The 26,726-nt window shown below is 38.7% G+C and overlaps 1 protein-coding gene and 1 long non-coding RNA gene across 13 annotated transcripts in view; one reads left to right on the top strand and one right to left on the bottom strand.

Moving 5' to 3' along the window:
• LOC126072964 (uncharacterized) overlaps window positions 1–26,726 on the bottom strand; it is a 169,666-nt gene that overhangs the window by 73,671 nt on the left and 69,269 nt on the right. The window lies entirely within an intron of this gene.
• The window catches only part of SCMH1 (Scm polycomb group protein homolog 1), a 200,023-nt gene that overhangs the window by 111,844 nt on the left and 61,453 nt on the right, over window positions 1–26,726 (top strand). For all 11 annotated transcript variants that reach the window (XM_049878947.1, XM_049878954.1, XM_049878951.1 and 8 more), the window contains 2 exons: window positions 4,545–4,633; window positions 11,572–11,815. In XM_049878947.1, the coding sequence (XP_049734904.1) occupies window positions 4,545–4,633; window positions 11,572–11,815 (333 nt within the window). The remainder of the gene's footprint in view (window positions 1–4,544; window positions 4,634–11,571; window positions 11,816–26,726) is intronic.

Here is a 26,726-nt window from a genome sequence, read left to right as displayed (position 1 = left end):
TTTTGCTACTTTTCTCTAGGTTTAAGTTTTTTTTCAAAATAAATTTTGGAAATAAGATTTTATATATAGATATAAATACACACACACAGTCAGTTATACACATATGTGTGTGTGCATGTTCCCCCAGCTGCCTCTGGATCTCTCCCCAGAGTTGCCAAATCAGAATCTCTAGGTAATGGGACTTGTAATTCTGCGTGGTAAAATGTCTCCACCAAGACGCTAATGTGGTTGGTCTATTTGGGAAGCATTGCTGTAGAAGAGCATTCTTTTCCATTAAAATCTTACATGGTTTCTTTTGTGTTCTGCTCATATAAGGGAGATTACTCCCTTGCAGAGTACTTCAGGGAAAAATGATGGTAAGGTAGAATGATTCTCAAGTTATCTCAACACTGCCAACCTTTTCCTTACAGCCCCATGTTATTACTGACCTATTCTGCAGCTCAAGATTATGACTATTTCTTCTCAACAGGGCTGTCTGGAGCAGTAGTTCTCAAACTTGGCTGCCCATTAGAACCATCTTGGAAGCTCTTAAAAATTTCAGTGCCTAGGCCTTACCTCAAATCAGTTAAATCAGAATTTCTGGGGGTGGGACTCAGGTATTCTTTAATGCTCCTCAAGGGATTCCAGTGCCAAGTTTGAGAATTGCTCATCTAAAGCAGAAGCTTAGCCTCTAGTGAACCTGTGTTAGGATCGCAGTACAAACTGCCTGCTCAGCAAAATTAATCACATCTCTGGTGTAAATGTGGTACATTGGCTTGAAAGGAACCCTTTATATGTTTCTGCCACTGATCACTTTCATTTGCTAAGTAGCCTCCAGGGCCTGTCAATGGAAAGAGGGTTTAGAAAAGATGCCTGTCTCATTTTCTGGTCACAGAATTTTGAACTCCATTATAGAAATTTGTGGGTAAACAAAATTTTAGAAGTGATTTTGATTATGGTGGCTTAAATGCTTATTTTATAAAGGTAATCTAAAAATATTCAGTGAACTACCTCTTCTTTGCAGCAAAGCTCCTGGCATTGGTCGATGCCAGAACCATCTAATCCTAACCACGTCTATAGATCACCTATCTCAAGATTAGTCATAACCCTACCCTCAGTTAAATTAACCTGAATTCACTTGTGTTTATATGGGGATGTAACAGGGCAATGGTAATAAAATTCTGTCAAAACTAAAGGGAATCCTAAGAGTCCTTTCCAAATACAATCAGAGCGGGTACTCACTTCCTCCTCAGGGAAGGCAGTTTGTTCAGCACCTCTCTTCCATTTCCACTTCTCCTTTTTGTTTTCTCACCTTGGGATGAAAAGTGGATAGTTCACTAGTCCTCAGTAAAACTGAGGTTTGGAAACACTGCTTTATTTCAGTATCTCATCTGACAAAAACAGAAACACGGAAGGGGGAAATGAGTTGCCCACAGTTGTACAGTGAGTTAGTGGCATATTACTATACATATAGTTACATGCAGAGCTCCTTTGGTAGGGGAATGTGAGTTGGAAGTTTCACAGAATCTTCTTGACATAATCTAAGAGCTCCACAAAACTTGGAATTATTTACTTAGTATAATGGCAGTGTTGGGGAGTGGGGCCCACTACATGTGGTTCCTGGTGTAAATCTGTTCTGTTACCTGCCACAAGAGGGCATGGACTATGATTAGATCATAGACCTGCTGACCTACACTTGAGGAGCCCTGGTGATGCAGTGGTTAAAGCACTCGGCTGCCAACCTAAAGGTCTGTGGTTCGAACTCACTAGCTACTCCACGGGAGAAAGATGTGGCAATACCCTTCTGTAAAGGTTAACAGCCTTAGAAACCCTATGGGGCAGTTCTACTCTGTCGTATAGGGTCACTATGAGTTGGAATCGACTTAAGGCAATGGATTTGCTTTTGGGTTGGAGCTGCATTAAAGTCCAGAGCTTCATCAAGTCACTGTTTAAACAGCTGGACCCTGGCTAATTCAGTGGTCCCACCCTCTTGGGATCATCTGTAAGCTCTTTAGAGCTGAATCTTTGTAGGCTTTTAAAAGAAATCTCAGGTAAGCACATAGCTTTTTGGGAGGTAGTGAAACATAATAATTAAGAACCACGAGGTCTGGAGTAAGACCATCGTATATTGAAATCTATCTCTGCACTTACTAGTGTGACCTTGGACAAACTACTACACTGAGTTTTGGTTTCAGTATCTGTAAACCAAAGGTAATAATAGTGCCATCTCATGGTATCATTTCAAATATTGAATGAGAAATTGTATTTTAAATATTTAATACATGGTAAGCACTCTTTTTTTTCCTTAAGCACTCAATGCATATTAGCTACTCTAATAATATTATTGTAAGGGTTCCCAAAGCTAAGAGAATTTTATAGCTCCTCAAGTTCCAGATGAGTTAAAAGCCCCTCAGTAGCCCCTTCCTAAAAAATGGAATTGGGAACTGCCTTGCTGGTCATTCGGATCATTGGTAACTGAGGGCAAGAAACCTGAATTCTCTGATTTTGTTGTCGTGCCACCCTACTCCTGACTTTTAGCAAGGTGTAGGAAGCACTTCTCTAGAACAGTTGTGCCTTGCTTTGCCTTATCCATAGTAGTACTGAACAGTTCGTGGCAAATCTGTACGAGGTTTGCCTTGCATACAGCCTTTACTGACCCAAGGAGAGTTGTTGTCCACCACAAAGACCAGGCCTGAATTTCTGGAAGGACTTAATTATTTTTATGTTAATTTAATTATTTTATCCTCCCCGCTGTAAATGCAGAAACCTAACTCAAACCATTTTAGAGAGGGAAAAGGGAAGAATGGATGGGCTATTAACTCATACAACCAAGAAGTCTGGAGACAGGGATTTAAAAGCTATCACGTCTCCATCTCTTTCTCTACTTTGGCTTTTATTCTTAAATGTGTTCTCCCTATGACAGTGCCAAATCTACACACATCCTTCTAACCATAATCTCAGAGAAAAGAGAGACTCTGCACCAACATCCATACTGTATCAGAAAAAAATTGACCCAGTTTGGAATACACACACACACATGCATGCATACCTTAGTCTAGGGGAATATGATGCCCTTAAATGGCATACTTAAATTATATTCCACCCCATGGCCAGAAAGATAGGGCCATGTGATTGACATCCCCACCAAATCATAGGGAATTAGGGTGGAGGTCCTTTTTCAAAAGGAAAAAGTCAGACAAGTAAAGTAAGTGAAGGCAATTTTAGGCTGAGTGATAGAAGTGTCCACATAGCTACTGCCGTTGTTGCTGTGGAAGAGCTATCCCAGGAAGTCTTGAACTTGGGAGGCTTAGCTTAGCCTAACCAGCTTTGGGGCTAAAAGTTTAAATCATCTGGGATGGTAACTCTCTTTTGACTTCCTTTTTTATCTTACCTGCATATTAAGACAGTATTGTGTAGTGGGTAAGAGTGAGGGTTCATGAGTCAGATTGCCTGTGTTTCAATCCCATCTTTGCCATTTGCTCACTGTACGTAAAATCATAAGCAATTTACTTAACTCTGTGTCTCTCTCCTCCTGTATAAAATTAAGATAATATCTAATAACCTCATAGGGTTGTCTTGAGGATTAAATTAGATCATCCATGTAAAGTGATTGACACAGTATCTAGCACACAGTAAAGTACTCAATAATATTAGATACTCTTGCTGTTGTTTTCAGCTCTCAGCCTATCCGTTCTTTCATCAGGAATGGGAAGAGTGTGGTAGGTTGGGAGACTGTGGAAAAGCACTAGAATTTGGTATCTCAGATGGAGAGTTGAAGCCAAATTGAAGGAAGCACTTGGAGCTCTAATTGGAAGACCTAACTATGATAATGATCTTATTTTTACAATTCATTAATTAGACAGTACATTCTTACTGGTTCTTACTTGCTGAATGACCATGGACAATTCATCTCTATGACCTTCTTTTCAAGTTTTGGAAAATGAAAATTTTTGTATGGGATGATCTCTCCCATCTTCATCGTTACCTGATCCTTAGCTGTTAACAGTGAATATCAAGGAAGTGTTTTGTACTTGGCGTGTGTGTTTGAATGTGTGTGTGTAACAGAGAGAGAGAGAGAGAGAGAGAAATAGTATATATTGTGGTAAACCAAAAATATTTGGTTATCAAAGACATCAGTTGACATATTTGGTTTCTTTTTAAGAAATGATGATATCCCTTTCATACTGTGCTGTCTAGATCATTTCTACGTATCTGTTAACCCTATTTCACTTTTTTTTTTGAATTTTTCAAAGAAAGTTTTCTAGGCATTACACATATTCTGTAATATTTGTCTTAGAGTCAGGAAACAAGGTTTACAGACTCCCACTACTTACTTTTCAGCATTACCTTGGACAAGTTACATTCCCTCTTCTATGCCTCATATTCCTCACCTGTCTAATGAGACACTTCTTCCATTTAACCTTTAAGTTATTTCCTAAGAGTCTATGATTCGGTGTCTGTCAGTGTAGGTTGTGGCAGTAGTAGCTGGATTCCAAAGGGAGAACTTGATATCACCATTCCTTTGAAACATATTTTTCATCTGTTGTCCATTATGTTTGCTGCAGGTTTTCGGCTGAATGCTTCCTCTTGGCCCATGTTCCTTTTGAAGACATTAAATGGAGCAGAGATGGCTCCCATCAGGATTTTCCACAAGGTATGGTGTCCCTCAAATATCACCGGCTATAAGCTGCTTGAGTTCAAATGCTTACAGTCTCTCAGTTAATGAGCCTCTGATGTCTACATTATATTTATGGCCTGAGGATGATTTCTCAGAAACTAGTTCAGAAAAAGGATTTTGTTTAGTACCTTGTGAAGCAGCAGTTATGCATCGGGGGACAATATTAGACCGTAAATTAAGATTCCTGGTTTGGGAGTCCTAGCTCTGCTAATAGTAAGCCATGTCCACTTAGGACAAACTGTTAAATGACTTTTGACCTCATATGTAAGTGGAGATCTGTCTACCTCAGAGTTATTAAGAAGTTAAAATGTGTTTATTAGTAGGACATATAAAATGTAACAAATCTAAAGGGGCTATTCTTATTACAGATTCTTTAGTTCTCTAAGTCTATTTTCTAAACAGAGAGAGAGAAAGACTTTTTTTTGAGCACCTACAATATGTTTGAGGATTTATATATACTCTCTAATTTAATACTCACACTAACTTTATGAAATAGAAATTAGTACTTCCATTTAATAGTCAAGGAAACAAATACTTTTAAATAAAAAACTTGCCCAAGATTACGTAGCTAGTAAGTGGTGGAATAGGAATCCCAAAGCTGTATTTGCTCTTCATTGTTTCTCAAGGGATGAGGTAGTCAGTCTGCTATCAGCTGAATTATTTTAATAGGGTTAGGGTTGCTGTAAAGGGGACTGAATTAGGTTTGCCTATGCTGCTATTTAAGTTTAAATCTTGAGAAGGCTCTGGTTCCCAAAATAAAATGTACTGAGTAACTTTAAAACCCTTTCATTATAAAACATCTCGAAGTGATGGAGAAAAAATATATATATATATACCTTTAAATGCTTTGGCGAGCTTGCCAGAAAGTAAGAAAATTTTCCAGAGGTCAAAAATGAAGAAGGAAAACCAGAGTGTTAAATGTGTGCACTGAACCTGCAGCTGCCTTAAGGGGCTTTGTCAGTTCTTTTCCAAGGATCTTGTCTTTTAACAGCCAAAATTGGATGGAAGATGAGGCCTTGGGCCCAGGAAAGGCAAGGATGTGGACTTAAAACTGTCATAAAAACCAGATCAGATCCCTCAAAAATTTACCCCTTAATGAAAAGATTATTGCATTGATGACAAAGACTTTTTTGCCTGGGCTCTGGGTTGGGATGGGAATGGAGCCATCTCTTCTGATAAAACAGAGTCTTTTCCCATGTTAAGTCCAGAGTTCAGATATAGTACTTGTGTTGTGTAGGAATCCCAAAGTTGTATGGAGATATTTCTGAGCACCTGCAGAAGCAAACTCAAAACCACTCAGGGGACATGCTTTTAACTCAGGTTGAATAGAAGTCTCAAAAGGCAGGGCATCACTGAAGATGAGCTCTCAGTCCAGAAGTACAAAACCCTCAAAAATACTCCAAACAATCTAACATGATGGGGAGTCAGTAGACACAACAAACAGTAAGATTATAAACTCAAGGACTTTCAGATAATAGAAATATCAGATAGAGATTATAAATTAAGTATTGGAAAATGACCAAGGAATAAAATAGGGAATTTTTTAAATGCAAAAGTATAAAATACTACTTTTTTAAAGACAGATTTGAAAAAGAACCAAATAGAACATCTAGAAATGAAACAATCATTGAAATAAAAAATTAATAGGTAGGCGAATAAACAGCTTGGACATCGGTAAAGAATTACTAACGGAAAGACATGTGTAAGGAAATTACCTAGAGTGCTTCACAGAGAGAGAAAGGTGAAAAATACTAAAGAGACAAGGAGAATAATATTAGAAGGCCCAATATACGCTGGACAGGAAATCCAGAAAGATTAATTAGAAAGAACAGAAAAGAGGCAATATTTGAAAAGATAATGACTGAGAATTTTCCAGAATGTGTATTAAAAACAAACACATGCCGTAAAACATCATGGTACAACAGAAAACTAAAAGCAGAAGAGGAGATATGAGCAAGCTGTGGAACAGAATCCTTTAAAGGATTACAGTTGGGCTAACAGCGCATTTCTTGACAGCAGCAGTGGAAACTAGAAGATAATGGAATAATACCTTCAAAGCACTGAGAGAAAATAATGGTCCATCTCAAATTCTCTATCTAGCTGTACTGTTATTTTGGAATGAGGGTAAAATCAAGATATTTTCAAACAAACCAACATGAATGAATATTAACATATTCAGTGAAAGAACAGCTTGAATATATTTCAGGAATAAGGTACTTGAACCTGGAAAGTAAGAATGAGATGCAAGAAATAATGGTGAGGAAAGATACTTGTTAACAGTGAGTAAAAACTAATCAAGCATTGCTTGTAATTGTATAAACCAATTATAATAACTAAAGTGATTAATTGGCAGGATAACAATGTGAAACTAAATTATTGAACACCTGTGTAATTTAGGAGTAGTCACAATATTCTAATGTTCTTGTGTTGTTTGAGATTAGAGATAAACAAGAACTTTAGATTTTGTTATGTCAAGTATGTAGTTAAACTCATATGGGAATCCACTAAAAGACAATAAATGGGATGGTTAACTTCTGAATCAGTGAAGGGGGAAAAAGGGAAGAAAACTCAATTGATAAGGAGAAAAAGAGCCTTGAAAAATCAGGTTATATAGAAATGTAGACAATAAGATAGCTGTAATAAATCTAAATACGTCAGTTAACACAAGAAATAAGCTTAAACTCATCAGTTTAGTTAGACATAGATTAGAATCTTTAAAAATCTAGCTATGTGCTATTTACAAGAGACACTGCTAAAACACATGACATAAAAATATTAAAAGTAAAACAATATAAAAGATAAGCCAGGCAAATTTGTATCAAAGCAAAGCTAATGTTAACTATACTAAAATCAGACAAAGACTTAGATGACAAGAGGTCATTACCTAATAATAAAAAAGTACAGTTCACCAAAAAGATAAATTAGGTATAAATTCACATGCTCTTGAAAAAACATACCCTCAAAGTATATAAAGCAAGTTTGACAGAATTAGATGGAAAAAATGAAAAATCCACAATCACTAGGGAAATTTTTAATACATACCTCTCAATAATTGATAAATCAAGTAGACAAAAAATTGATCAGTAAGCATAAGCAAACCAGTATCAAATCAATTGATCAATTTTAAAAAATCAATTACAGATCATGGAAGAAAAAATAGGGACAACGTTAGGAGCCCTAATACATGGCATAAATAGTATACAAAACATTATTAAAATGCAGAAGAAAAACTAGATAACTGGGAGCTCCTAAAAATCAAACAGCTATGGTTATGCTCATCCAAAGACTTCACCAAAAGAGTAAGAAGACTACCTTCAGACTGGGAAAAAGTTTTTAGCTATGACATTTCCGATCAGCATCTGATCTCTAAAATCTACATGATGCTGCAAAAACTCAACTACAAAAAGACAAATAACCCTACTAAAAAATGGGCAAAAGATATGAATAGACACTTCACTAAAGAAGACATTCAGGTAGCTAACAGATACGTGAGGAAATGCTCACGATCATTAGCCATTAGAGAAATGCAAATCAAAACTACAATGAGATTTCATCTCACTCCAACAAGGCTGGCATTAATCCAAAAAACACAAAATAATAAATGTCGGAGAGGCTGTGGAGAGATTGCAACACTATACACTGCTGGTGGGAATGTCAAATGGTACAACCACTTTGGAAATCTACTTGGCGCTTCCTTAAAAAGCTAGAGATAGAACTACCATATGATCCAGCAATCCCACTCCTTGGAATATATCCTAGAGAAATAAGAGCCTTTACATGAACAGATATATGCACACCCATGTTTATTGCAGCACTGTTTACAATAGCAAAAAGATGGAAGCAACCAAGGTGCCCATCAACGGATGAATGGATAAATAAATTATGGTAAATTCACACAATGGAATACTACGTATCACTAAAGAACAGTGATGAATCTGTGAAACATTTCATAACATGGATGAACCTGGAAGGCATTATGCTGAGTGAAATTAGTCAGTTGCAAAAGGACAAATATTGCATAAGACCACTATTATAAGAACTTGAGAAATAGTTTAAACTGAGAAGAAATAGTTTAACCTGAGAAGAAAACATTCTTTTGTGGTTACGAGAGGAGGGTGGGTCGGAGAGGGGTATTCACTAATTAGATAGTAGATAAGAACTACTTTAGGTGAAGGGAAAGACAACACGCAATACAGGGGAGGTCAGCACAACTGGACTAAACCGAAAGCAAAGAAGTTTCCTGAATAAACTGAATGCTTCGAAGCCCAGTGTAGCAGGGGCAGGGGTTTGGGGACCATGATTTCAGGCGATATCTAAGTCAATTGGCATAGTAAAATCTGTTAAGAAAACATTCTGCATCCCACTTTGAAGAGTGGCGTCTGGGGTCTTAAACGCTAGCAAGTGACCATCTAAGATGCATCAATTGGTCTCAACCCACCTGGATCAAAGGAGAATGAAGAACACCAAGGACACAAGGTAATTACGAGCAAAGTCTTCAGACAGGGATTGAACTGGAGAATGGGTTGGAGAGGGATGCTGGTGAGGAGTGAACTTCTTGGAGCAGGTGGACACTTGAGACTATGTTGGCATCTCCTGCCTGGAGGGGAGATGAGAGGGTGGAGGGGGTTAGAAGCTGGTGAAATGGACACGAAAAGAGAGAGTGGAGGGAGAGAGCAGGCTGTCTCATTAGGGGGAGAGTAATTGGGAGTGTGTAGCAAGGTGTATATGGGTTTTTGTGTGAGAGACTGACTTGATTTGTAAACTTTCACTTAAAGCACAATAAAAATTATTTAAAAAAATCAATTAACCCAGTACCCAGTGCTGTCGAGTCAATTCCTATTTAACTACAACCTATGGTTTGAAAACAAAGATTTTGAAAGATACTTTATGATAGCAATAAAATTATAATATATGTAGAAAAAATGTTAATAAGAAGCATGAAATATTTGTAGAGGAATTTTAAAAATCTATATTAAAGAAGAAATCTACATTGAAGAAGACTTAACAAACGAAAAAGACTATCATGTTCTTATATGGAAAGGCTCAATATCATACAAAGGTTATTTCTTCCTAAATTAACCTAGAAATGTATTGCAATTCCAGTCAAAATCCTAAGAGGGCTTTTTGGTAGAATTTGAAAAGCCGATTTTAAAATTCGTGTGAAATATCAAGGATAAAGAATAGCCAAAAAAACATTGAAGAATGACAAAGTAGGGAGACTTTTCCTGCCAGATGTCCACTTGTTAAGACTATGTTGTTGATACAAGTTTACATAGTAAAACCAAAGGAACAGAATAGTGAGTACAGCACGTATTTTGAAACTTGATTTGTTAGGAATAGGCACCCAGGAATTCTCTACCTTGCTGGTGAGAGTATGCAATTTTACCTTCACTTTGGAAGACAATTTAACAGTATTTTATTAACGTGAAAGATGTAAATATCTGTCCTGCCATCCAGTCGATTCCAACTCATAGCAACTCTATAGGACAGAGTAGAACTGCTCAATTGGGTTTCCTAGGCTGTAATATTTACGGGAGCAGATTGCCAGGACTTTTTTCCTGGGGAGCCACTGGTAGGTTCAAACCACCGACCTAAGCAGCCAAATGCTTAACCATTGTGCCACCAAGGCTCTTTATATATCTATCCTAAAACTCATCGTAAACCAAACCATTGCCATCAGGTTGGTTCTGACTCATAGTGACCCTATAGGACAGAGTACAAATGCCCCATAGAGTTTCCAAGGCTGTAATTTTTATGGAAGCAGATTGCCACATCTTTCTCCTGCAGAGCGGCTGGTGGGTTTGAACCACTGACCTTTCAGTTAGCAGCCAAGCACTTAACCATTGCACCACCAAAACCAAACCAAACTCACTGCCATCAAGTCAATTCTAACTCATAGCGACCCTATAGGACAGAGTAGAACTGCCCCGTAAGGCTTCCAAGGCTAAAATCTTTGCAGAAGCAGACTGCCACATCTTTCTCCCTCGGAACAGCTAGTAGGTTCGAACTGCCCACCTTTCAGTTAGCAGCCAAGTGCTTTAACCACTGTGCCACCAAGGCTTTATATCTATCCCATAGCCCAGAAATTCTACTTGTGAGGTATATATCCTAGAGAAACCTTCCCACATATATATAAAGTAACAAGTTTAAGAATATTAATTAAAACTCTTCTGAAATAGTAAACAACTGGAAACAACCTTAAATGTCCATCAAAAGAAAATTAGTGAGTCGTACTATATACATATAATAGAAGGCTATTCAGCAGTTTAAATAAACTGGAGCTAAATTCATCAACATGGGTAAATCTGAGAAATATAATCTCAACAACAACAACAAAAAATTAGAGTAATATGTATAGTATGATACCATTTATACAAAATTTAAAAGCATGCAAATGGATATGTACACATGTAAACCAAACCCATTACTGTTGAGTCAATTCCAACTCATAACGACCCTGTAGGACAGAGTAGAACTGCTCCACAGGGTTTCCAAGGAGCAGCTTGGTGGAGTCAAACTGCTGACCTTTTGGTTAGCAGGTAAACACTTAATCCTTGCACCACCAGGGCTCCATGTGCATATGTAGTAAAGTATAAAAACATGCAGGGGTAATAGTTTATGTCTGTTGTAGGCGGAAGGGAAATTGGATGCAGGAAGAGGGCAAAGTAGTCAACTTTATTTGTAATCTTTTATTTCTTAAAAATAAAAAAAGATCTAAAGCAAAGATGTCAGTGAAAATGTTAGGATTAACAAAGTAATACTTTGTTATAGTTTGAAATTTATTTAAAAGAAAGACTAAATCTTCATTATAAATCACAGTCACTTTTTAATCATCCCTATGAAATAAATGCAGTCTGCTCGCATACAGCCTCTCTCTTTGTGTCTAAGTCTGTGTATTTCTGTTTCTCATCTAGGAACCACCATCTCCTTCCCACAACTTCTTCAAAATGGGAATGAAGCTAGAAGCTGTGGACAGAAAGAACCCTCATTTCATCTGCCCAGCCACTATTGGGGAGGTGCGGGGCTCAGAGGTGCTCGTCACTTTCGACGGGTGGCGAGGGGCCTTTGACTACTGGTGCCGCTTCGACTCCCGGGACATCTTCCCTGTGGGCTGGTGTTTTTTGACTGGAGACAACCTACAGCCGCCAGGCACAAAAGGTAAAGGCCTCCTCCTGTGGCCCTCGAAACAGGGCCCAAATGATAAGGGAGATTACCTAGGTCTTTCATGGTTAGCATATCTTTACCCATTAACTTCACTAACAGGCAGAAAGGAGCAGGGGCCAGCAGTTTAGGTAAAAACCAAGACTTACCAGAGATAATCAGAAACAGTAAGAATTTAGTATCAAACGAAGCCACACATATAGAACTTGGGATAATGTAGAAATCCCTTGCTCTAAATATTCCGGCTTATTCTCAGGCAACTAGCTTATCCCTTACTTTTGTCCCTAACCCATTAAGAGTTTGAATTGTGTCACTTTCAGGGTAGGCATCTTCCTCAGTCCTTATGGGCTTTATGTATGAGCTGGAGTAACTCTGTGTTGTAAAATACTAGAGAACCACTATGGAAGAATGGAAAGAGCATGGGCTTTGAAGTAAGATAGAGTTTGAGTTCTAGCTCTGCCTTTTACCAGCTGTGTGACTTTGGGCAGTTAATTCACCTCTCTAAACTTCAAATTCCTTATCTATAAAAGACCACCTACTTCATAAAGTTATTGTGAGGAATAAATGAGATTATATGGGTAAAATGTGTACATAATATCTGGCAAATAGCAAATGCTAAACAAATGTTTTTATTGTATTACTGCTGCTATTATGGTTATTATATACTTTGTTATATTTAATATTACTACATAATATGTATTATGTGGTTATTATAACATGCTATATTATCATTATTATAATACCATGCTAAGAATAATCCCTACCAATGGGAGAGTATATATAAAGTACTGGAATGGTGCCACGGAGTAGTTGAACAGTACATGATAGTTCTGATGATCATGATGGTGGAGATGACCCAGGATAAATTTTGAGATAACTGTTCTTTTTAAAGAACGTAATAATAATTTCATCCCCTTAAGTCTATAAGTTCTGGTGAATCTTTGAGGGAATGGAAAGTCACCATATTGTTGGAGGTTCTCTTTTCTAAACCTCTGCTGAATTCATTCACTTAGCCAAATATTTATTGAGCACCTGTTGTAAACCAGGCTGAGGGTACAACAGTGAAGAAGATGAGCAGTGTTCCTGTCCTCATGGCACTTGCATTCTAGTGGGATGTTGTTATTGTCAGCTGCCATTGAGTTCGCCCCCAACTCATGGGGACCCCATGCACAGCAGAAGGAAACACTGCCTGGTCCTGTACCATCCCCATGATTGGTTATAGATCAGACCACTGTGATCCATAGGGTTTTCATTGACTCCTTTTCAGAAGTAGATTGCCAGGCCTGGTTTCCTAGTCTGTCTTGGTCTGGAAGCTCCGTTGAAACCTGTTTAGCATCGTAGCAACACACAAGCCTCCACTGACAGATGGGTGGTAGCAGTGCATGAAGTGCCTTGGCCTGGAATTGAACCCAGATCTCCTGCATGGAAGCAAGAATTCTACCACGGAACCACCACCGCTCCCGTCCCCAAGTGGGGTAAGACAGACAGTAAACACTTAAATCAAGAGGTAAACAATATATCATTTCAGAGAGAAAATTTCCTTAAATAGAAATAAGATAATTTCCTCAGGAAATAAAACAATTGAGAATGATCAGATAGTGACAGTGGAGGTGTGGGTGTCGAAGGAGCTCTTTGTTTAGCAGGTCTTGCTGCGTTAGTCGCCATGGAGTTGGATCCCACTCCTGACAAGCCCGTGTGTGTCAGAGGAGAATGTGCTCCTTGGGATTTTCAGGTCTGTGACCTTTCGGAAGCAGATCACCGGGACTTTCTGCAGAGGTGCCTCTGGGTGGCCTCAGACCACCACCCTGTTGGCTGGTAGTCTACTGCCTAACTGTTAGCGCCTCCCAGGGACCCTTTATTGAGGTATAATTGACATAAAATAAACTGCACATATTTAAAATATTTATAGTATGCAGTTTGAACAGTTGTTTGTTTTATAGATACATCCATGAAACCATTATTGCAATCGAGATAATGAATATATCCATTACCCCCAAAATCTTCCTGTACCCCTTTGTGGAAGAGGAGCTTCTTCTTTAGATAGAATTCCTTTTTAGGAAAATTTATCTGAAAAGGTGATAACTGAATTGAGATCTGAATGATGAGAAGGAGCCAGCCAAAGAAAGAGCGTTCCAAACAGGCAGATGTAACAGCTCATACAATGGTGCTGAGTCATGAATGAACTTGGTATGTTTCAAGGTCAGAAAGAAGGCTGGTGTAGCTAGAATGCAGTGTGTGAGGGGGAGAATAATATCAAGATGGTACTGGGAAAGTTAGCAGTGGACAAATTATGTAGGACTTTGTAAGTCAGAGTGATAATTTTTTATTTTATTCTAAATATACTGAGGAACTATTAGAGGGTTCTAAGCAAAGGAGTAACAAGATCTAATTTACTTTTAAAAGTCATTTTGACCTGTATCCAGAATATATAAAGAACGCTTACAACTCAACAATAAAAAAAAAATAGGCAAAAAATTTGAATAGACATTTAAAACCAAACCTGTTGCCATCGAGTCGATTCCGACTCATAGCGACCCTATATGACAGAGTTGAACTGCCCCATAGTTTCCAAGGAGCACCTGGCGGATTTGAACTGCAGACCCTTTGGTTAGCAGCCGTAGCACATAACCACTATGCCACCAGCGTTTCCAAAGGAGATATACCAATGGCCAATAAGCACATGAAAAGATGCTCAACATCATTAGTCACTATTGTTTATTGTTGTTGTTATTGTTAATTGCTGCCAAGTTGATTCCAACTCACGGAAACCCCATGGGTACAGAGTAGAACTGCTCCATAGAGTTTTTAAGGTTATTACTTTTCAGAAGCAGGTAGCCAGGCCCGTGTTCCAAGGCACCTTTGTGGGTTTGAACTGCCAGCCTTTCAGCTTGTAGTTGAGCACTTAAACGTTTGTACCACCCAGAGACTCCTCATTAGTCACTAAACCCGTTCTAGTTGAGTGGATTCCGACTCATAGCAACCCTATTAGTCACTAGGGAAATCCAAACCAAAACATAGTGAGATACTACTTCACACTCATAAGTATGGCTATAATCAAAAGATGGACAATAACAAGTGTTGGTGAAGACGTGGAGAAAGTGGAACCTTCATACGTTGCTGGTGAGATTGTAAAATGCTGCAGCCACTTCGGAAAACAGCTTGGAAGTTACTCAAAATGTTAAAAATAGAGTTACCATATGTCCCAGAAATTCTACTCCTAGGTATATACCCAAGAGAATTGAAAACATATAGACACACAAGCCATATGCATGAATGTTCATCATAGTGTCATTCATAATAGCCAAAAAAGTGGGAACAACCCAAATGTCCATTTACTGATGAATGGATAAGCAAAATGTGGTATATCGTATAACGAAGTATTATTTAACAATAAAAGAAAATGAAGTACTAATACAGCTACAACATGGATGTACCTTAAAAACATTATGCTAAGTGAAAGAAGCCAGTCACAAAAGACCATACGTTGTATGATTCTATTTATATGAGATGCCTAGAGTAGGCAAATACATAGAGACGTATATAAATTAGCAGCTGCCAGGAGCTGGGCTGAGCAGGGTGGGGAGTGACTGCTAATGGGTATTTTTTTTGTGTGTGTGGTTTTTTGGGTTTTTTGAGGCAATAAAGATGCTTTAAAATTAGATAGGAGTGATGTTTTCACAACTCTGTGAAGATGCTCAAAACCACTGAGTTGTATACTTTCAAAGGGTGAATTTTATGGTATGTGAGTTATATGTCAATAAAGCTATTATTGAAATCACTTGGCCTGTTCTATGGAGAATAGGTTGTACAGTAGTAGCTATGGAAGAAGGAAGAGTTGATGGTTGCTTAGATTAGGATCGTGGCATACAGGTGGAGGTAAATTACGGTAGGATGGGCAAGATACACTTCTTGGCTCAGAAAAGTAGCACTCCTCTCTGTGCTTCAAGAAACAAGTGCCCTGTGGTTGATACAGGAAATCCATTGCCATCCCTGCAAGCCCTGTGAGATGACAACTGTGAAAACAGCAAGGAGAGAGGTGCCTTGGCAGTGGTGGTAGAGTCATTTTTGTTTACTTGAAACCAAAACATGACATGCTTTGGTGTTCCAGGTTTAATTCAGTTAGTAGGTTGACTTTCTCACTTTCTTGCCTAGATAATTCTCTATTTTGACTGGTAAATCTCCTAGAGCAGTTAGGCTGTTGTCCAGAGCCAGAAGAGCTGAGAGTCCTTGTGTCCAGAAATTGCTGGACATGCATTCCTCCCTGACTATACACCATGCTGATAAGAAATATGACTCACTCTGTGGTTGAAGCTTCCAGAGGAGTTTACTATTTTCCCCTCCTCTTTTGTGTCTCTCTGGAGACTGATTTTTAACAGAAGATGGCCAAAAGTACCAGGCTCAGAAGGTAGAGAGAGACGTTCTACCAGATGGCATTTCCAGACCAAGTTCTTTGGTCATCATTCCACTAGCCAGGTTGTTTCCTTCAACAGTTCCCTTTTCCCTCATCTCATACCCTCAGTAGGTCCTACAGTATAACTTTCAGGAACAGCAGAGATCCAGCCATCTCAGTGTCCTGGCTAAGGAGCAAGTGACATACTATGGAAAAAATGTGGTTACTCAACTCATTTTCACAAAACAAGATGTTCTCTGTGTGTGAGCCTCTTTCTCTTTCAGTCATACTATCTCCTCCTTCCTTCCCAACTTCTGGTAGTGTGCAAATGTTAAAAAAATTCAGAATAAGATGAGATTGTTTCTTGCAGCAAATAGGAGAAAATACTAATACTCGTTTAATGTTCTTTTGAAAACATTACTTCATTTTACCCTTCTGATAACTGTGAACTAGGTATAATTATATTCAGATACATTTCATTTATGAGAAAACTAAAGCTCAGAAATTAAGTGGCATGGATCTGTTGATATTTGAGTCTACAGGGAGAGACCATGGAGATATTTTGGTAGGGCCAGCTATCAGAACCAACATCAGTTTGAGCCATATTGCCTTCACATGTTCGATTTTCTTTGTCTCTTGTACTCTTCCCCATTCTCCTTTGGGCTCTCTTCTTCAAAGCATCATTTGAGCCCTGGATTTTGACTTCGAGATCCTGATATGAAATAAGAAAGAAAAAGTGGGGTATAATGTGAGAGCACTGAACTGAGTTCTAGTCCCACCTGGACCACAAACTTGTTTTGTGTCTTAGAACAAGTTATTCCTATATGTGAGAGGTTGAATAGATGATCCTCAAGCTCTCTTCCACCTCTGTGATTCTGTATGATTTTATGTCCTTGGGAATAAGTAACAAGTGACTCTTGTGACTCTCCTACTTGATTCCAGATCACTTATCACCTAGCTGTGCCCTCTAGCCATATGTGGCTCTGCCTATGTATGGGAGGTTTTGCATGCCAGCTGTTTGCTACCTGTCCTTTTTTTCTTTGCTAAGCCAGTGGTATCCTTTATAACACCTAAATCCCTAGGGCCAAGCCCAACTCTGATGAGCGACAACTACCAAGCTTATGACCACTAAGCTTGCAACTAATCCAAGGTATATGGCAGATGCTTTTCTTTAACCTGTTACTCTTTTGTGACATAAAATAGAACTGAAACAGAAGCATGACTTGCTTTTGAAATTTAAAAAACAAAATAAGACTTTGGACCAGTTGGCATGACCATGATCCTAATCAGGCCATTATTGTTGTTAGGTATCATTGAGTCAATTCTGACTCATAGCAACCCCATGTGACAGGGTAGAACCACCCCCATAGGATTTTCTTGGCTATAATCTTCATGGAAGCCGATCACCAAGAATCTGTCAGAGAGCCATTGGGTGGGCTCAAATCACCAACCTTTCGGTTAGCAGCCAAGCGCTTTACCATTGTTCCACCAGGCTCTTTACCAGGCCATTAGCATCATAATTCACTTAACCTCCTCCTTGCTGTGATTTCAGGCTGCACAAGCCAGTTTCAGATCATAGCTTACCTTCCTATGTAGTTTTACAACAGGATGAGAACATGAGATCCAAGCTCCTTCATATTTATATTTTTATTATAAATTAATATATTGCTACTCCGCATTATACATCAGCCTCCTTTGACTTCATATAATGTAAACTGGGTCTGATACAAATATGGGAGTTCAGTGGAATGTGGCTCTTGAGCACGACTGTTGGAATAAATGGTCAGCCACCTCTCTGCCCCCTCAGCCTACCCTTTCTACCTGTGACAGGTTTTGTTGTACAAAAACTGACCCATTGCTGACTAAGTGCTGTGGTTGGTATGCCGGAGTCTTACCCTGGTCGGGAGGATAAGAATTTGATGCTTAAAAAGAACACTTTCAGAGTGTCTCTCCCATTTTTCTGTTTTTACTTGAAATGTTTCAGAAAAGTGTTTTCCATGCTTTATGAATGTTCTCTTCCTTGTTGTAAAACTGTGTAGGAAATTATGCTCTTATCACTTTGGGATTCTGTCTCAAAAAGAGAGTCGATTAAATTGTAACCCTTGACTATGGAGGGTAAAACTAGGGTAAAGGCAAGAATAACACAACCAAGGCTAATGTATATATAGGTCATAGCATGTAGGTCAACTGATAAACTGTTGGATTTTCTTTGTCCATTCATCCATCTAAATTCTAACTATCAAGTTACAACTAAGTGCTAGTCATTGGACCAGTTGATGGGAATTGTCCCTTTAGAGTTTGCGGTTTTGTGACATTATAGACTAGTAGAGAAATACAACATTGGATAATAAAATGCAGGACCTGTAACCTAAATTGGAGGAGTTGGAGGTCCAAGAAGGCTTTTGAATGAAGTGACATCTAAGCTGAAACCTCAAGAAAGAGTTCTAGCTAGTAGTGGGAACAGATAAGTGAAGGCCCAGAGGTTTTAAAAAAAAAAAAAAAAATGTAGTTGAGGAACTCAAAAATGCTTAAATGGATAGATTGTAGAGTATAAGTAGAAAACCAGAAAGAGATAAGGCTGGAGAGGAAAGCACAGGAAATGCACAGCTTCCCTTGTAGACTATTTTAAGGATCTGGGTCTTTAAGAGCAATGAAAGCCATTGCATGAGCTTTAAGTATGGAGTTAGCAGTCAGATTTGTGTCTTAGAAGAACCATTCTGGCAGCAGTGAAAGAGAAGTGGCTTCTAGAAGCTAGAGTTGTTGTTGTTCGGTGCCATTCAGTCAGTTCCTATTCGTAGTGCCCCTGTGTAAAACAGAACGAAACAGTGCCTGGTCCTGCGCCATCCTCGCAATCATTGTTATGCTAGAGAGTTGTTGCACTGTTGCAGCCACGGTGTCAGTCCATCTTGTCGAGCGTCTTCCTCTTTTTCCTCTGTTTCACTGACCCTCTACTTTACCAAGTGTGATGGCCTTCTCCAGGGACCGATCCCTCCTGATAACATGTCCAAAGTTTGTGAGATGTAGTCTCACCATTCTTGCTTGTAAGGAGAATTCTGGTTGTACTTCTTTCAAAACAGATTTGTTCATTCTTTTGGCAGTCCGTGGTATATTCAGTATTCTTCACCAACACCACAATTCAGAGGTGTCATTTCTTCTTCCATCTTCATTATTCATCATCCAGCTTTCGCATGCATATGAGGTGACTGAAAACACCATGGCTTGGGTCAGGTGCACCTTAGTCTTCAAGGTGACATCTTTGCTTTGTAAAACTTCAAAGAGGTTTTTTGCAGCAGATTTGCCCAGAGCAGTGCATCTTTTGATTTCTTGACTGCTGATTCCATGGGTGTTGATTGTGGATCCAAGTAAAATGAAATCCTTTACAACTTTAATCTTTTCTCCATTTATCATGATGTTGCTTATTGGTCCAGTTGTGAGGATTTTTGTTTTCTTTATGTTAAGGTGTAATCCATACTGAAGGCTGTGGTCTTTAATCTTCATCAGTAAGTGCTTCAAGTCCTGTTCACTTTCAGCAAGCAAGGTTGTGTCATCTGCATAATGCAGGTCGTTAATGAGTCTTCCTCCAATCCTGATGCCCCCATTCTTCTTCATATAGTCTAGCTTCTTAGAATATTTTCTCCACATGCAGATTGAATAAGTATGGTGAAAGGATACAACCCTGGAGCACACCTTTCCTGACTTTAAACCACACAGTATACCCTTGTTCTATTCAAACGACTGCCTCTTGATCAATGTACACACGATGCACAATGAAGTGTTTTGGAATCCCCATTCTTTGCAGTGTTACCCATAATTTGTTACGATCCACACAGTCAAATGCCTTTGCATAGTCAATAAAACATAGGTAAACATCTTTCTGGTATTCTCTGCTTTCAGCCAGGATCCATGTGACATCAGCAGTGATATTCCCGGTTCCAGGTCCTCTTCTGAATCTGACTTGAATTTCTGGCAGTTTCCTGTCGATGTACTGCTGCAACTGCTTTTGAATGATCTTCAGTAAAATTTTACTTGCATGTGATGTTAATAATATTGTTCAATAATTTCCACATTCAGTTGGATCACCTTTCTTGGGAATAGGCGTACACATGGATCTCTTCCAGTTGGTTGGCCAGGTACCGGTCTTCCAAATTTCTTGGCATAGACAAGTGCGCACCTCCAGTGCTGCACGCATTTGTTGAAACATCTCAATTGGTATTTCATCAATTCCTGGAGCCTTGTTTTTCGCCAGTGTCTTCAATGCAGCTTGAACTTCTTCCTTCAGTACCATCAGTTCCTGATCATATGCTACCTCCTGAAAGGGTTGAACGTCAACCAATTCTTTTTGGTATAGTGACTCTGTGTATTCCTTCCATCTTCTTCTGATACTTCCTGCATCATTTAATATTTTCCCCATAGAATCCTTCAGTATTGAGACTCAAGGCTTAAATTTTTTCTTCAGTTCTTTCAGCTTGAGAAATGCCAAGCATGTTCTTCCCTTTTGGTTTTCTATCTCCAGGTCTTTACACATGTCATCATAATACTTTGTCTTCTCAAGCTGCCCTTTGAAATCTTCTGTTCAGCTCTTTTACTTCATCATTTCTTCCTTTTGCTTTACCTACTCGACATTTAAGAGCAAGTTTTAGAATCTCTTCTGACATCCATTTTGATCTTTTCTTTCTTTCCTGTCTTTTTGATGACCTTTTGCTTTCTTCATGTATGATGTCCTTGATGTCATTCCACAGCTTATCTGGTCATTAGTGTTCGGTACACCAAATCTATTCTTGAGATGACCTCTAAATTCAGGTGGGATATATTCAAGGTTGTACTTTGGCTCTTGTGGACTTGTTCTAATTTTCATGAGTTTCAACTTGAACTTGCATATGAGCAATTGATAGTCTGTTCCACAGTCAGCCCCTAGCCTTGTACAGACTGATAATATTGAGCTTTTCCATGATCTATTTCCACAGATGTAGTTGACTTGATTCCTGTGAATTCCATCTGATGAGGTCCACTTGTATAATCACCATTTATGTTGGTGGAAAAAGGTATTTGCTATCAAGAAGTCACTGGTCTCTAAAATTCTGTCACGCTATCTCCAGGATCATTTCTATCACCAAGGCCTTATTTTCTTTCTTCTTTGTTTCCAACTTTCACATTCCAATCACCAGTAATTATCAAATGTATCCTGATTGCATATTCAATCAATTTCAGACTCCAGAAATTGGTAAAAATCTTCAGTTTCTTCATCTTTGGCCTTAGCGATTGGTACGTAAATTTGAATAATAGTTGTGTTAACTAGTCTTCCTTGTAGTTATATGAATATTATCCTATCACTGACAGTGTTGTGCTTCAGAATAGATCTTGAAATGTTCTTTTTTGACAATGAATGGAATGCCATTCCTCTTCAAGTTGTCTTCTGGCATAGTAGACCATATGATTGTCTGATTCAAAATGGCCAGTACCAGTCCATTTCAGCTCACTAATGCCTAGGATATCAATGTTTTTGCCGTCCATTTCATTTTTGGCAATAGAAGCTAGAGGCAGAGATAAAAGCAAGCTATTGTAATATTCTTCCAAGTGAAAGGTAGAAATTGAGGCTGAGACAGAGCTGTAGGAAAGATAAGAATATTGTGGGGAGGGGACTTTTTTTTTTATAAAGACGCCAAAATATAAGGTCTTAAAGATTATTTTAACACCTATCATATTTATTTATTTATTTAAGGGTTAACTCCCACAACATGTAAGATAATGCTAGATTTTCAGTGTAAACACTAATGAGGGAACTAAAATTCTTCTTTCTGCCATCTCTAGGAAGTTTCTACCTGCACTCCCTGTTTAATCGAACTGACTTATTAACTGCATCTTTATATCCCTAGCTCTTAACACATAGTAGTTATTCAGTATTTGCTGAGTAAAATAGGTAATGCTGTATTTTCTTTTTTAAAATTTTTTTATTGTACTTTAGATAAAGGTTTACAGAGCAAACTAGTTTCTCATTAAACAATTAATACACATATTGTTTTGTGACGTTGGCTGCCAACCCCATGACATGTCAACAATTTCCCTTTCTCTACCTTGGGTTCCCCATTACCAGCTTTGCTACCCGCTACTGCCTTCTCATCATTGCCCCCGGGCTGGTGTGCCCGCTTAGTCTCATTTTGTTTTATGGCCTGTCTAATCTTTGGCTGAAGGGAGAACCTCAGGAGTGACTTCATTACTGAGCTATAATGGTGTCCGGGTACCATACTCTAGGGGTTTCTCCAGTCTCTGTCAGACCAGTAAGTCTGATTTTTTTTTTTTTTTTGTGATTTAAACTTTGTTCTGCTTTTTTCTCTAGCTCTGTCTGGGACCTTCTGTTGTGATCCCTGTCAGAGCAGTCAGTGGTGGTAGCCAGGCCTCATCTAGTTTTGCTGGACTTAGCATGGTGGAGGCTGTGGTAACTGTGGTCCATTAGTCCTTTGGACCAATCTCTCCCTTGTGTCATTGATTTTCTTTGTTCTCCCTTGCTCCAGATGAGGTGAGATCAATGGAGTGTCTTAGATGGCCACTCACAAGCTTTTAAGACCCCAGGCGCTACTCACCAAAGTAAAATGTAAAACATTTTCTTTATAAACTATGCTATGCCAGTTGAGCTAGATGTTCCCTAAGACCTCAGCCCTGAGCCCTGTAATTTGGTCCCACAGAGAGTTTGGATGTGTCTGTGGAGCTTCCATGGCCTTGCCTTGGACAAGTTATGCTGACAAGTTGTGTACTGTCTTACCCTTCCCTGAAGTTACCACTTATCTATTGTCTATTTAGTGTTTTTTCCTCCCACCCTTCTCCTCCCTCATAAAGATTGTTTATTTTTGTGTGTAAACCTTTCATGAGTTTTTATAGTAGTGTTCTTATACAATATTTGCCCTTTTGTGATTGACTTATTTCACTCAGCATAATGACCTCCAGATTTATCCATGTTGTGAGATGCTTTGCAGATTCATCATTGCACTTTATCATTGCATAGTATCCTATTGTGTGTATGTACCACAGTTTGTTTATCCATTCCTGTGTTGATGGGCTTCTAGGCTGTTTCCATCTTTTTGCTATTGTGAATAATGCTGCAGTGAACATGGGTGTGCATGCCTATTCCTATGACGGCTCTTATCTCTCTAGGATATATTCCTAGCAGTGGGATTACTGGATCATATGGTATTTCTATTTCTAGCTTTTTAAGGAAGCACCATATCATTTTCCAAAATGGTTGTACCATTTTGCATTCCCACCAGCCATGCATAAGAGCTTCAGTCTCCCCACAGCTGCTCCAACATTTGTTATTTTCTCTTTTTTTGATTCCTGCCAGTAATGTCAGGGTGAGATATTATCTCATTGTAGTTTTGATTTGTATTTTCTAATGGCTAGCATTTCCTCATGTGTCCATTAGCCACTTGAATGTCTTCTCTGGCAAAGTGTCTGTTCGTATCTTTTGCCAATTTTTTAATTGGATTATTTGTCTTTTTGTTGTAGAGGTGTTGGATTTTCCTGTAGATTTTAGAGATTAGACCTTTGCGGGATTTGTCATAGCCAAAATTTCTTCCCAGTCTGTAGGTTCTCTTTTTACTTTTGTCATGGATTGAATTATGTCCCCCAGGAAATGTGTATTATCAATTTGGCCGGGCCATGATTCCCAGTATTGTGTGGTTGTCCTCCATTTTGTGATTGTAATTTTTTGTTAAAGAGGATTAAGGTGGAATTGTAACACCACCCTTACCCAGGTCACACTCCTGATCCAGTGTAAGGGAGTTTCCCTGGGGTGTGGCCTATACCACCTTTCATCTTACAAGAGATGAAAGGAAAGCAAGCAGAGAGATGGGGACCTCATACCACCAAGAAAGCAGCACTGGGAGCAAAGCACATCCTTTAGACCCAGGGTACCTGAGCAGAGAAGCTCCTAGTCCTGGGGAAGACTGACAAGAAAACCTTGTTCCAGAGCCAACAAAGAGAGAAAGAATTCCCCTGGAGCTGACACCCTGAATTTGGACTTCTACTTTTCTGTGAGAAAATAAACTCTTTGTTAAAGCCAGCCACTTGTGGTATTTCTGTTATAGCAGCACTAGATAACTAAGACAATTCTTTTGGTGAAATCTTTTGATTGGCGTGTGTTTAATTTTTAGAAGATCTGTTTTTTAGCTTTATCTTCTGGTGTTTATGTATTGTTAGTTATGGTTTGTATCCTGCTAATGCCATGTATTAGGGCCTCTAAAGTTAATCCTGTTTTATCTTCTATGATCTTTATAGTTTTGGGTTTTATATTTAGGTCTCTGATCCATTTTGAATTAGTTTTTGTGTATGGTGTGAGGTGTGAGTCCTGTTTCTTTTTTTTGCATTTGGACATCCAGTTTTGCCTGTATCATTTGTTAAAAAGAACGTCTTTTCCCCATTTGATGGACTTTGGGCCTTTGTTGAAGATCAAGTGACCTTAAGTGGATGGATTTACATCTGGGTTCTCAATTCTGTTCCTTTGGCCTATATATCTGTTGGTGTACCAGTACCAGGCTGTTTTGACTACCATAGCTGTATAGTAGGTTCTGAGGTCAGGTAGTACAAGTCCTCCTACTTTATTCTTCTTCTTCAATAGTGCTTTACTTATCCGGGGCCTCTTCCCTTTCCATGATTAGTTTTTCTATCTATTTAAAGAATGCTGTGGGTATTTGGATCTGGGTTGCATTGTATTTGTAGATTGCTTTGGGTAGAATTGACATTTTCACAATGTTAAGTCTACCTATCCATGAGCATGGTATGTTTTTCCATTTCTGAAGGCCTCATTTGGTTTCTTGCAGTAGTGTTTTGTAGTTTTCTTTGTATAGATCTTTTACATCCCTGGTTAGGTTTATTCCTAAGTTTTTGTTTGTTTGTTTGTTTGTTTTGTTTGTTTTTAGGGGCTATTATAAATAATATTGTTTTCCTGATTTCCTTTTCATTGTTCTCTTTATTGGTGTATAGGAATGCAACTGATTTTTGTATGTTTGTCTTGTATCCTGCCACTCTGCTGAATTTTTCTCTTAGTTCCGGTAGCTTTCTCATGGAGTCCTTTGGGTTTTCTATGTATAGTATCATATCATCTGCAAATAGGGATAGTTTTACTTCTTCCTTACCAATTTGGATGCCCCTTATTTCTTTTTCTTGCCTTATTGCTCTAGCTAGGACTTCCAGCACAATGTTAAATAAGAGTGGTGATAAAGGGCATCCTTGTCTTGTTCTCAAGGGGAATGGTTTCAGCCTTTCTCCATTAAGAATAATGTTGGCTGTTGGTTTTGTATAGATGCCCTTTATTATGTTGAGGAATTTCCCATCTATTCCTATTTTATCAGGAGTGGGTGTTGGACTTTGTCAGATGCCTTTTCTGCGTTGATGGAGATCATCATGTGATTCTTTGATTTTATTTATGTGGTGGATTGTGTTGATTGATTTTCTGATGTTGAAGCATGCTTGCATACCTGGTTTGAATCCCACTTTGTTGTGGTGCATTATTTTTTTGAGGTAATGCTGTATTTTCTGATTCCATTTCTATTCCTCATCATATAAAGCCATCATTCAGATATTATTCACTTAATTACAAAAGTGAGCTACTTAGAGCTAGTACAATTTTAACAGCAGATGAGAACCTATTTAGACTAATGTTCTTTTTTTTTTTTTTTAATTTTGTAAACCTGCTGGCTTAAAATAAGAGTGGTAAAGGACACCAAGGCCTGTCTCCAAATCTCGTATTCATCTACCTCTGTGTCACTAAATATATGTACAGCTCTGCCCCTGAACCACTCTTCCACCCAGCTTCTTTTTTCATAAGTCACAACAAGGAGCAGAACGTGCTGTATACAGGAAGCTTCTGGTGGCCAGTATGCCGCTATCTGATATTATCTTTTGCGATGTGTTCACAAGCTGTGTCAGAAAAGGTTTGGGCATGCTGGCTAATAAGTGAAGCAAAATCTTTGGTGCCCTTTCACCCTCTTAGATGTACTGTCTCCAGGCCTGGCCTTTATTTAATGTATCATCTCTTCCCTCCATGCACACATACACACAGTTTCTGTCCTAATCGTTCGGGAAATTATCCCAGCTTTGGCCTTGTAATCTGATCATGTCTGGCAACTCTGGTCTTTATTTATCCATCTATCCAACAGTTTTACAGCGGCCTCTTGTAAGCAGTGCTAGACTCAATGGAGGTTATAGAGCAGTGCCTACCTCCCAGATTGATTGATTGATTTGACTGAGAAAAGAGGTGTGCAAATGTACAGCACCATGTAACACACAGTAAATGCCCACTCTATGTTAGTTATTTTAAGCATCCCAAGAAAAGAAAACTCCACACAGGGGCATGAAAGGGCTGTACTTTGGTCAGGAAAAATAAATGTATTTATGAGATGAGATTTGTACAGTGAACCAGTATTCCCACAACTGGTTTTTTCTTGATTATATGCTTATGGTATACAAATAGAAATAGGAATATGGGGAAATGCGATGTGTGATTATGAAGCAGGGGATCAGGGCTCT

The sequence above is a fragment of the Elephas maximus genome, chromosome 3, assembly GCF_024166365.1.
Source record: "Elephas maximus indicus isolate mEleMax1 chromosome 3, mEleMax1 primary haplotype, whole genome shotgun sequence".
Taxonomy (NCBI): domain Eukaryota; kingdom Metazoa; phylum Chordata; class Mammalia; order Proboscidea; family Elephantidae; genus Elephas; species Elephas maximus.
This window is presented reverse-complemented; position numbering and strand designations above follow the sequence as displayed.